This window comes from Scyliorhinus canicula, chromosome 12 (assembly GCF_902713615.1).
Source record: "Scyliorhinus canicula chromosome 12, sScyCan1.1, whole genome shotgun sequence".
NCBI lineage: Eukaryota > Metazoa > Chordata > Chondrichthyes > Carcharhiniformes > Scyliorhinidae > Scyliorhinus > Scyliorhinus canicula.
The window spans coordinates 95793178-95806423 of NC_052157.1; the positions used below are offsets into that span (position 1 = coordinate 95793178).

Here is a 13246-nt window from a genome sequence, read left to right on the forward strand (position 1 = left end):
CACTATCACCAAAATGCTCCCCCACCGATGCCTCAACTACATGTCCGGCTTTATTACCCAGAATTAGGTCCAACACTGCACCGTCCCATGTTGGACCCTCTACTAATAATATTCTTATTTCTTTTACACACCTGATTGGATTGGATTTGATTTGATTTATTGTCACATGTACCGAAGTACAGTGAAAAGTATTTTTCTGCAGCCGAGGGAACGTACACAGTACGTACATAGTAGACAAAAAAAGAATAATCAACAGGGAACAATTGCGTACATATTTGCTCCTTAATTCTCTGCGGACTATCTGGGGATCTATAACAAACACTTAGCAATGTGACTCTTTTTTTGCTCCACAACTCTCCCCACAAAGCTTCATTTGATGGCCTCTCCCAAGATTTCATCTCTCCTTCCTGCAGCAACAGACTCCTTAACTAATACAGCAATGGGTCCTCCTCTTTTGCCCCCTCCTCTGTCTCACCTGAAGATTCTATTCCTGGAATGTTGAGCTGCCAGTCCTGCCCCTCCCTCAACCACGTTTCCATGATGAGCAATATATCATAATTCCATGTGTCAATTCTCGCCTTATCTCATCCGTTTTACCTGTAATACTCCTGGCATTAAAGTAGAGGCCATCCAGCCTTGTCTTACTGCTTTGAAACCTACTACAGCTGTATTCCCTCTGACTTGATTGTTTTTCAGTGTTATGCTGTCGTATTCTGCTAACAGTCTGTGTCCCTTCCCCCTGCCGAATTAGTTTAAAGTCCGACTCAGGATGATCTGTTTATTCCTGTGTTGCTGTTGGTGGGAGCCAGCTGCATTCTTTGATTCACTCATGGGGATGAGGAGGGTCATTGTCTAGGCCCATCATCTATTGACCACGCCCCTAATTGCCCCACGGGAAGGTGGTGGGTGAGCCGCCATCTTGAACTATTCCGGTCCCTGTGGTGTAGGTCCACCCACCGTGCAGTCAGGGAGTTCCAGGATTAGGACCCAGCCACAGTCAGGACAGCTAGTGTGGGGGGGGGGGGGGGGTGCTCGGAGGGAAAGTTGCAGGTGGTGCCTCCTCCATGTCCTTCCAGGTGATAAGAGGTCGTGGGATTGGCAGATGTATGCGATTGGCTGCTGCTTTCCCAAAATTGGAGGAAGGGGCTACAGTTGCAAAACGCTGATTTACTGTGATATGGTATTTTTTTATTTTTTGTCTTTTGGGATGTCATAAACAGCACTATGTAAATTTGGTAGTTTCTTCCACATGTCACCCGGAGAGCACTCACTACCTTGTCCTGGCTCTTCCTCTCGATCCGCATACCTGCCCCCCCCCCCCGCGCAGGGAAGACCCCCCCCCCCCCCACCCGGCGCAGGGAAGACCCCCCGCCCCCCAGCGCAGGGAGACACCCCCCGCCCACCCACCAGCGCAGGGAGACACCCCCCCCGACGCAGGGAGGGACCACCCCCCCACAGTGCAGGGAGACACCCCCCTCCGCGCACGGAAGAGCCCTCCCCCCCCCCCCCCTCGCAGGGAGGGACCCCCCTCCACGCAGGAAGGAGACCCCCCCGGTGCAGGAAGGAGCCCCCCCCCCCCCCCCCCCCCCACGCAGGGAGGACCCTCCCCCGGTGCAGGAAGGAGCCCCCCCGGTGCAGGAAGGAGCCCCCCCCATGCAGGAAGGTGCCACCCCATCTCTTCCCCCCCCCCAGTGCAGGAAAGAGCCCCCCCCTGGTGCAGGAAGGAGCCCCCCCCCCCCCCCACCCCATGCAGGAAGGTGCCACCCCATCTCTTCCCCCCCCCCGGTGCAGGGAGGAGACCCCCCCCCCCCTTCCAGTGCAGGAAGGAGCCCCCCCCCCTCCCCCCAGTGCAGCAAGGAGCGCCCCCCCCCCCCCCCAACGCAGGAAGGAGGGGTGCACCGCCTTCACAAACCCACACAAAAGCATTCCGGCAACTGGCTGCTAACTCAGTTTTGCTCTTTCCCCAGGAGAAGCTGGCCCGGAGGGCACGTAAGAGGACGAGCACCGGGGAGCAGCCGCCCTCCATTCTGGACCTCACCCAGATGGAACAGGAAGCCCTGGACATCATCGGGCCCAGCAGCAGGAGGGACATCGAGAACGGCGAAGCCGGAGGCCGAGTACCCCACGGTGGCTTCTGAATTCTCTCATATCTGGCTGGGTTTTTAATTTTCTTGCAGTGTTGCCTGGGTAGGGGGAGGGGTGTTATGGGAGCGGTCTGTGTTCATCCTCGGAGCTGCTTTGTGTCGCTGTCGCTTCACCTCTCTCTGACCCTTGTCCCCTTCTCCCTTTCATTCCAGGTCTGTCCCATTATTTGGGCCTTACCGGGCAAATGTTAGCGGAACCGCGTGATCTGATGGAAGAAGCACCCTCACCAGCTTTGTGCTTCCAGTACAACAGCAGGGAAATCAGCATCTCCGATGGCAGAGACAGCGAACTTGAAGAGTCCGTGCAGGGCGAATTGTTCAGCAATGGTGAGCAGGAGCCTGACATCCTGGAGAGGACAGTGGAGGAGGCAGACGGCTATGGGGAAGGTTCAGATTCGAGTTATGCTGAGGAACACACAGACGCCGACTTGAGTGGTCCGGACTTCAAGCGAAAGATTTTCCACGTGCATCACCAGCTGCTCGAGGCTTTGGACAGCCTATCTCGGAGCTGCCTCACCTTGTCCGAGAGTATTGAAGACTCTGCTTCCATCCTGTGCGGGGTTCTTCCACAGGGCATCAGCACCCTGCAGTCCACCATGGAGCAGGTTGCCAGCTCGGTGGAGGCTGTGGCCAGGTCCCCTGCCCAGGAGCCCGCAGCGCCGGCCCTGGCGTCGTTGATCGAGGCCCAGACGGGGGCCATCCAGATTCTGGCCTGCACCATCTCCTCCGGCCTGGAAAGGCTGGGCACGCGCATCGACCAAGGCTTTGGCCAGGTCACTGACCTCCTGCAGGCTGCCCTTCCGAGGCTCGGTAGCGTCAGCGCTGGCCCAGTGAGGGGGGCACCCACCAGCACCTCTCGGGACACCTGCCCGTCAGCTCCCTCACCGCATCGCCAAGTGCCCACTGCCCTGGAGGCAGCAGTGATTCTGCAGTCTGAAATCAAGCCCCCTCGTGCCCGAGCTCTTCGAGATCGTCGACTATGAGTGTCTTACTGAGGCCAGACTGTGTCACACTCGTCGCACATTGACCACACGGGAGAAAAGTGGGGGGGAGGGGGAGGGTTGTCATCTCCTTGGTACACCAGTGTAGCAAAGACTTCAGGAAGTTAGAGGGAGGGCTAGGAGAAGGAACAGTAGTGGGTGTTAATGTTGACTCACGGTGTTTGTACAAATCAATAAAGGATTACCCGTTTGCGATTCTGAGTTGATCTGTCGGCTGCTTACGTTCTGGCTAAAGACATCATGGTGGGAGGTGTCACGGACACCAGTGGAGGTGCTTTACTGAAGGTTTGAATGGCTGGGAGAGATGCTCCACATGTGGGTTTATTTTAATTCTTTATTGCCCGTCCCCAATTATCCTTGAACTGAACTTCTTCAGATGCCCCATCCTCCCAAAGATCCACTTTTCATAGTGTTGGGAATGTGTCCCTCACACCACAGGGTCAATTCCGGAAAGACACACACACACACTCAAACTAACACCCACTCGCACACAAACTCACACACTCAAACTAACGCCCACACACACAAACTCACACACTCAAACTAACGCTCACACACACAAACTCACACACTCAAACTAACGCCCACTCACACACAAACTCACACACTCAAACTAACGCCAACTCACACACCAACTCTTACTCACAAACTAACGCCCACTCACACACAAACTCACACACTCAAACTAACGCCAACTCACACGCCAACTCTTACTCACACACACACACACACCAACTCTTACACTCAAACTAACGCCCACTCGCACACCAACTCTCACACTCAAACTAACGCCCACTCGCACACCAACTCTCACACTCAAACTAACGCCCACTCACACACCAACTCTTACTCACAAACTAACGCCCACTCGCACACCAACTCACACGCAAACTAACGCCCACTCGCACACCAACTCTCACACTCAAACTAACGCCCACTCACACACTCAAACTAACGCCCACTCACAAACTCTCACACTCAAACTAACGCCCACTCACACACACACACACCAACTCTCACACTCAAACTAACGCCCACTCACACACCAACTCTCACACTCAAACTAACGCCCACTCGCACACCAACTCACACACTCAAAACTAACGCCCACTCACACACAAACTCTCACACTCAAACTAACGCCCACTCACACCAACTCTCACACTCAAACTAACGCCCACTCACACACAAACTCACATACTCAAACTAACGCCCACTCACACACCAACTCTTACACACACACTCAAACTAACGCCCACTCGCACACAAACTGACTCAAACTAACGCCCACTCACACACACACCAACTCTCACACTCAAACTAATGCCCACTCACACACAAACTCACGCACTCAAACTAACGCCCACACACAAACTTCTCACACAAGCTCACACACTCACACACAGACTCACACTGACTCAAAGACTCACACGCAAACTCACTCAGACTCTCACACACATACAATCATATCAACACAGTCGCCAACTCACACATACAGTCACAAACTCACACAATGACTAATATACACAGTCACATCCAGACACTCAGAAATGCACACACACAATGACTAAAAAGGTTGTGGGGTGGGGAGCTCTTTCCAAGAGCCGGTGCAGACTCGATGGGCCGAATGGCCTCCTTCTGCACTGTAAATTCTATGATAACATATACACACTCAGTCACAAACATAAATTCACAGTCACACACATTCACAAACATATAAATACATGCACAATCACAAATCCACATAGAATCCATATATGGCCAGCACAGTAGCACAAGTGGATAGCATTGTGGCTTCACAGCGCCGTTCGATTCCCCACTGGGTCACTGTCTGTGCGGAGTCTGCATGATCTCCCCGTGTCTGCATGAGTTTCCCCCCACAGTCCAAAGACATGCAGATTAAGTGGATTGGCCATGATAAATTACCCTTAGTGACCAAAAAGGTGAGGAGTTATTGGGTTATGGGGCTAGGGTGGAAGTGAGGGCTTAAATGGGTCGGTGCAGACTCGATGGGCTAAATGGCCTTCTGCACTATATGTTCTAAGTCTAAGATCGCACTCCCAAAATCACACACACCATAAAGACCATAAAACACAGCTGCAGAAGTAGCCCTTCGAGTGTGCTCCTCCATTCAATGAATTTGTGACTGATCAGATGCGATCCTCAACTCCACCTTGTCCCCATGACCCTCTATTCCCTTACTGATAGAGATTTTTAATCCCAGCCTTGAACGTAATGACCCAGTCTCTACAGCTCTCTGCAGTAAAGAATTCCACAGATTCACTACCCTTTGAGAGAAGAAATCCCTCCTCATCACTGTCTTAAATGGGTGACCCCCTTTACTTTGAGATTCCCTCTGGACCTAAATTCTCCCACAAGAGGAAACATCCTCTCAGCATCGATCCTATCGAGCTCCCTGAGAATCCAATATGTCTCAATAAGGCCGCCTCTTATTCTTCTGAACTCCAATGAGTACAGGCCCAACCTACTCAATTTCTCCTCATGAGAAAATCCCTCCATACCCGGGATCAACCGAGTGAACCTTCTCTGGACTGCCTCCAATACCAGTGTATCTTTCCTTCGATAAGGGAACCAAAACTGTTCACAGTATTCCAGCTGTGGTCTAACTAGAGCAGGGGTGGGCAAACTTTTCCGTGCAAGGGCCACATTCAGAAATTCACAATTTTAAAGGGCCACATAGTATATTAAATAAAATAATTACTTCACCCGGTTATGATTCTGGGCGCGTCATATAGGACATAGAACAGCACAGAACAGGCCCTTCGGCCCTCGACGTTGTGCCGAGCAATGATCACCCTACTCAAGTCAACGTATCCACCCTATACCAGTAAGTAACCCAACAGCCCCCCCCATTAACCTTAAAAAAAAATTAAAAATTAAAAAAAAAATGCGGCCCGCGGGCCGTAGTTTGCCCACCCCTGAACTAGAGCCTTGTATAGTTTTAGCAGGACTTCCCTATTTTATATTCCTTTCTCTTTGAAACAAAGGCTGGCATCCCATTTGCCTTCCCTATTACCTGCGACCTTGCATGCTACCTTTTTGTATTCATCTGAATCATGCTGGGATCAGAGTCCTGGCGAATTGTATAACTAGGGCTGTAGATAGGGCTTTAAATTAAATCGTAGCGGGAAGGGTTCAGTTGTATGGAGAATTAGAAAATCAAAGTTAAAGGAGAGGGTAGAAGTGCAGGTTAATGATGAGGACTTTCAACTAGTTAAAGGAGCTGAGGATTCAGAAGAGGTTTAGAAAGATTCCAGACCATGTAATAGAAAAGAAAGTATAGAAGGTGGCAGGAATCTAACCTCAGGCAGCGCAAAATATGTGACCAGTAAGAGAAGGGAGGTGGTCAATGTAATAATAATAATCTTTATTGTCACAAGTAGTTACTGTGAAAAGCCCCTAGTTGCCACCTTCCGGCACCTGTTCAGGTACACAGGGGGATTCAGAATGTCCAAATTACCTAACAGCACGTCTTTCGGGACTTGTGGGAAGAAACTCACGCAGACACGGGAGAACGTGCAGACTCCACACAGTGACCCAGCTGGGAATCAAACCTGAGACCCTGGAGCTGTGAAACCACAGTGCTAACCACTATGTTGCCCATGAAAAAAATTGCTTATTGTCACAAGTAGGCTTCAATGAAGTTACTGTGAAAAACCCTTAGTCGCCACATTTTAGGCCAAGATCGCTGGCTCCGAGGAGCATCATCATCAAAAGCTCATCAATTCAATCCCTCTGCTAATGAACACCATAGGCCTTCTTCGCAGCTCTATCCACTTGAGTGGCAACTTTCAAAGATCTATCATAGACTTTACAGTGCAGAAGAAGGCCATTTGGCCCATCGAGTCTGCACCGGCCCTTGCAAAGCGCACCCCACATAAACCCACGCCTCCACCCCATCCCCATAATCCCACCTATCCTTTTTGGAGACTAAGGGCAATTTAGCGTGGCCAATCCACCTAACCTGCACATCATTGGATTGTGGGGGCAAAACCCACGCAAACACTGGGTGAATGCCTAAACTCCACACGGACAGTGACCCAGAGCCGGGATTGAACCTGGGACCATGATGAGGTCACTGCGCCACCGTGCTGTCCTACCTAATGAGGATACAATTTGAACCCATTAACCTCAGTAAACAGATATGCTGCCACAGAACGAGAACTCTTCTCCAAGGTGACTGAACCACTAAGGGTCTGTCCCTTCCATTTCTTCCATGAAAGCAATTAATGCCTTTGCCATACTCCTCGGGGCCAGCGATCTTGGCCGAGAACTATGCACCCTTGTGTCTAGCACACAATTCATGTCTCCTCCCATAATCAGCTGATGGGTGTCTTGATCCGATATCCTTTCCAGCAGCTGTTTCATAAACATTGATTGTATAATCCCAATTTGGAGCGTAAACATTCACCAACACCACCGGTATCCCTTCTAACACCCCCGTTACTATAACATACCTCCCTCCTGCATCTACTAATACATTCTCCAACCCAAACTGGACCCTATTATTAATGAGGATCGTCACAGGAATTGAAGAATTTGGATTGGGTGCGGCTGATGGATAATAAATCAACATCGGACATGTGGGAGTCTTTCAAGTGACAGTTGATCAGGATTCAGGAAAGTCGTGTTCCTGAGAGAACGAAGGATAAGTGTGGGAAGTTTAGGGAGCGTTGGATAACGAGAGATATTGTCAACTCTCACATCCAAGTCATTAATGAAAATCACAAACAGCAGAGGACCCAGAACTGATCCCTGCGGTATGCCACTGGTAACTGGGCTCCAGGCTGAATATTTGCCATCCACCACCACTCTCTGACATCATGAACATGGTCCTGAACTGTGCTACATGTCGGGTAGCGCAGAGCAAAGAGATGCTCCAACAGCATGATATAGTGACCTCTCCGTGGTCCAAGGTTGGCATCGACCTCTTTCACGCGAATGGTTGTGACTACGTATTAATCATCGACTATTTCTCAAATTACCCTGATGTGCTGATGCTCCCGGACCTCACCTCTCGGACCATCATCAAAGCCTGTAAGGAGACGTTCTCAAGGCATGGCATTCCAATCACCGTCATGAACGACAATGGTCCTTGCTTGAACAGTCGAGAATGATCCACATTTGCCAGGTCATACAATTTCCAGCATGTCACCTCCAGTCCGCACTATCTGCAGTCCAATGGAAAAGTTGAGAAAGGGTTGCACATTGTGAAACAGCTCATCTGCAAAGCCGCGGACTCTGCTTCCGACATACACCTTGAACTGCTCGCATACAGCGCAACTCCATTGTCCACTGGCAAGTCGCCGGCTTAACTCCTGATGAACAGGGACCTGCGGACGATGCTTCCATACACCTGCCCAACCTGGATCACCTCCCGGTGCTGCAAAAGGTGCAGCAGCTCAGAGACCGTCAAAAGCAGGGCTATGTTAAGCGGGACAAGAACCCGGAGCTGAGTGGGTTCTACAGGCTGATTTCTCTGTTGAATGTGGATGCCAAACTGCTGGCCAAAATCTTGTCCTCCAGGGTTGAGGACTGTGTTCAGGACGTTACTGGGGAGGACCAGACGGGGTTTGTTAAGGGTAGGCAGTTGGTATCCAATGTAAGAAGGCTGTTAAACATGATCATGATGCCCCCGGAAGGTAGGGAGGTGGAGTTGTGGTCACAATGGATGCAGAAAAGGCTTTTGATCGGGTAGAATGGAATCTGTGGGAGGTGCTGGAACGGTTTGGATTTGGGCGGGGCTTTATTGACTGAGTCAGGTTGCTGTATCAGGCTCCTGTGGCAAGTGTGCAGATGAACAGGGCATCTTCGGACTAGTTTATACTGCACCAGGGGACAAGACAGGGATGCCCCCTCTCCCCACTGTTGTTTGCGCTGGCTATAGAGCCGTTGGCAATTGCTCTGAGAGCTTCAAGGGGCTGGAGGGGACTGGTCCGGGGTGGGGGTGGGGGTGTGTGTGTGTGGAGCACAGGGTTCCGCTCTATGCGGGTGATCTGCTTCTGTACGTTTCGGACCTCATAGAGAGGATGGAGGAAATCATGAAGATTTTAGGGGAATTCGACCGGTTTTCGGGGTATGAGCTAAACTTGGATAAGAGTGAGATGTTTGTGGTCCAGGCGAGGGGACAGGAGAGGCGATTGGGGGAACTGCCGTTTAGGTACCTGGGCATCCAAGTGGCATGGGAATGGGACCGGCTGCATAAATTGGGGACTGTACACCTCTGAGACCCCAGTGGGGACTTGTGGATGAAACAGTTCCTCGACGGACTGGACATGCCAATCATGGGGGGACGATAGACTGGAGGAGCGGGAACCACTAATAGAATTTGGAGAGGTCACGGAGATCATCAACTCCATGCAAGCGTGGAGTCCCGGCATAGGTCTACAAAATATCTGCAGCGGCTCTTGCCTTGCACCTGCAGATGTTTGCAGACTCGCTAGCCTTCAATGTTAACAGAGGCCACCATAATCGGTGATACCCAAAAGACCCAATGGAATATGGATCATACAGACCCATGTCGCTGCTCAATGTGGATGCAAAAATACTCAAAAAAGCCCTGGCTAAGAGAACTGCGTGCCAGAGGTGGTCAGAGAGGACCAGATGGGCTTTGTTAAGGGTAAACAGCTAACTGTGAACATTAGAAGGCAGTTGAATGTGATACCTACCCCATCTTGGGAGAACACCAGAGGTGATTGTTTCCCTGGACACAGAAAAGGCCTTCGACAGAGTCAAGTGGAAGTATCTCATTGAGGTACTGGAGCAGTTTGGGCTTGGAACACGGTTCACCTCATGGATGAAACTCCTGGCTAACGCCCCCAAGGTGAGCATTCGGACCAACACCACCAGCTCTGAACCCTTCCAGTTGTACAGAGACACCAGCAGGGATGCTCGCTGTCTCTGTTCCTGTTCACCAAGGCACTTGAACCCCTGACCATTGCCCTGCAAGGTGCGAGAGGTTGGAAGGGTATCCAAAGAGGAGGCAGAGAACACAGTCTCACTCTGTGTGGATGATCTGCTCCTTTCGTACAGTCCCACACTTATTACCCCCCTACTCTAACCTAAACTATCCCCCCCCGTCAGCTGACGATTAATTTTCCGCAAGGGAGTCAACGAACGGTGTCCACCTCCAGGCGACCCCTAACAGTGAACCTCTCAAGACAAACTTAATTTTCCCAAAACAGAGAAAGCTAGCCATGTTCGATAGCCAGGTCTCCGACTTCGGGGGCTTTGAGCCCTTCCATGCCAAAAGTATCTGTCTCCAGGCTACCAGGGAAGCAAAGTCCAAAACATCTGCCTCTTTCTCCTCCTGGATTCCCGGATCTTCTAACACCCCAAAAATCGCAACCTCTGGACTCAATGCCACCCTTATTTTTAAAACCTTAGACATGACGTCCGCAAACCCCTGCCAAAATTCCCGAAGCTTTGGACATGTCCAAAACATATCAACATGGTTCGCTGGTCCTCCTGAACATTTTGTGCACCTGTCCTCCACCCCAAAGAATCTGCTCATCCTGGCCATTGTCAAGTGAGTCCGGTGAACAACCTTGAATTGGATCAGGCTGAGCCTGGCACATGTTGTGGACGCGTTGACTCTACTCAACACGTCTGCCCATAGACCATCCTCTATCTCACCTTCACTTACGCTTCAGCTCCTCGGTCTGCGTCTTCTCCAACCCCACAAGTTCCTTATAGATGTCCGAGGCACTCCCATCCCCTACCCACCCTCTGGAAATGACCCTACTCTGAATCCCCCTTAGTGGTAGGAGGGGGAAGGTTGCCACCTGTTTACGAAGGAAGTCCCGAGCCTGCAGATATCTGAATTTGTTTCCCCTCGCATTGGAATACAAATAGGAACCTCGGGAGGACCGTCATTTTCACCGTTTGTACCCTCCCGGCCAGAGACAACGGGAGCGTGTCCCATCTCCGGAAATCGTCCTTCATTTGGTCTACTGGTCGGGCCAGATTCAATTTATGCAGCCGGTCCCATTCCCGCGACACTTGGATGTCTAGATACCTAAAGCTTCCCCCTACTAATCTAAACGATAGCTCCCCCAATCACCTCTCCTGTCCCCACGCCTGGACCGCAAACATCTCACTTTTCCCCATATTTAGCTTGTACCCCGAAAACCGGCCAAATTCCCCTCGAATCCTCATGATTTCTTCAATCCCCTCTATTGGGTCCGATACATACAGAAGCAGGTCGTCTGCATAAAGTAGGCTTCAATGAAGTTACTGTGAAAAGCCCCTAGGCGCCACATTCCGGCGCCTGTTCGGGGAGGCTGTTACGGGAATCGAACCGTGCTGCTGGCCTGCCTTGGTCTGCTTTCAAAGCCAGCGATTTAGCCCTGTGCTAAACAGCCCCTTCCCCGGTAGAAGGCTCAAACATTTCAATGACCTTTTTTGGTTCTGCTACCAGGCCACTTCTTCTGTCCTTCATTTGTGTTATTTCCCTTGTGGGTGCCTGCTTTCTCAGCTGGTGAGCCAGCAGGCAGCTAGCCTTCTCTCTGTCTTCATAAAAGGTCCCCCGTGCCTGGCGGAGTTGGTGCACAGCCTTCCGGTGGAGAGCAGGTTAAAGTCCATTTGTAGCTGTGGTGATATGCCTGTGAGCAATATTGTCGATAGCTGGTGGTGCGACCTCCAACCAGCAGGTGGCAGTACATATCCAGCATGAGGTTGTGAGATGGTGGTCATGTGACCAGGCACTTGAATATAAGTGCGGGCACATTTGGTGATAGGAAAATGATAAAATTATGAGGTGGTCACAGGGAACGCCCAGACCACGTTGGACACAGAACAGCGGGAGCTCTGAGATGGCACACTCTGAAATAAAAACTAAGATATCAGTTGCTGATACCTCGGAGGACCAGCCACGAACATCGTCCCTATCTTAGAGAAGCTTGCTGCAGATGTACTTGGTGACTCGTTACAGGTCTCTGAAATGATTCTGGTAGTCGACTCCCTGATCCTCAAAGACACTGATGATGAGTCATTGACGATGCATATGATGATACCAACTCGGATGTTAGAGATTGCCGATTCCGAGAGTGAAACAGCGGAGATCCCCGAGGATACAGAGGATGAATGGCAAGACATTGATGATTAATATGATGATGTCAATGGGCCTCACGGTAGCATGGTGGTTAGCATCAATGCTTCACAGCTCCAGGGTCCCAGGTTCGATTCCCGGCTGGGTCACTGTCTGTGTGGAGTCTGCACGTCCTCCCCGTGTGTGCGTGGGTTTCCTCCGGGTGCTCCGGTTTCCTCCCACAGTCCAAAGATGTGCGGGTTAGGTGGATTGGCCATGCTAAATTGCCCGTAGTGTAAAGGTTAATGGGGGGATTGTTGGGTTAGGGGTATGTGGGTTTAAGTGGGGTGATCATTGCTCGGCACAACATCGAGGGCCGAAGGGCCTGTTCTGTGCTGTACTGTTCTATGTTCTTCAATATCAGAGTTTCTAACTCCGAGAGTGAAACAGATGAGGAGCTGATGACAATCTCACTATGCAGTTCAACGGATCACTCATATATTCTCGAACAAGACCATTTTGACCCAACACCTGGATCGTCATGACCAGAGAGTGTCGGCATTGTTATTTCCAGTGAAGAGGAGCATTGAGCGATGCTCCAGTGAGCCAAGAAGGGGCAGCACCTGTTCTCATAGATCTAACCTCCAATCAGGCACCAGAAAGAGAAAGACGCTCCAACATCCTGTTCAGGCTGCACAAGTGGGCATGGTCACACAACCCAGTGATGATGCGTCAGCGCCTCAGGGTCTACCTGAGACTTCACAGACCTCCAAACACAGGGTGCAGACCAGCACCAAACCAGAGGCTGCCAAGCCTCACAACAAACACAAAAGAATTTGCAAACCATTGTCAAAACAAGAAGTAGGAAGAGAAGGCTGGGAGAGCTAGTTTATCCCACTGATAAATGTAAAAAAGGTGAGGTCATGAATGACAAGCCAGAGACAAAAGAAACAGCAAACAGCATCGTGGCAAGAAGCACAAAAGAAGCTGGTGACGCACACATGGCCATCATGGATGCATGCCTTCCAAAGGCGCAGAGTGAGGAGGATACA

At 50.9% G+C, this 13246-nt stretch overlaps 1 protein-coding gene across 1 annotated transcript; it reads left to right on the top strand.

The window, feature by feature from the left end:
- Positions 1-1913: 1913 nt before the first annotated feature.
- Positions 1914-3346, top strand: LOC119974667. Its single transcript, XM_038813744.1, has 2 exons — positions 1914-2127; positions 2298-3346. The coding sequence occupies exons 1-2, from the start codon at positions 2043-2045 to the stop codon at positions 3125-3127; spliced, it is 915 nt and encodes a 304-aa protein (XP_038669672.1). The 5' UTR covers positions 1914-2042; the 3' UTR covers positions 3128-3346.
- The last annotated feature ends 9900 nt before the right edge of the window (positions 3347-13246 follow it).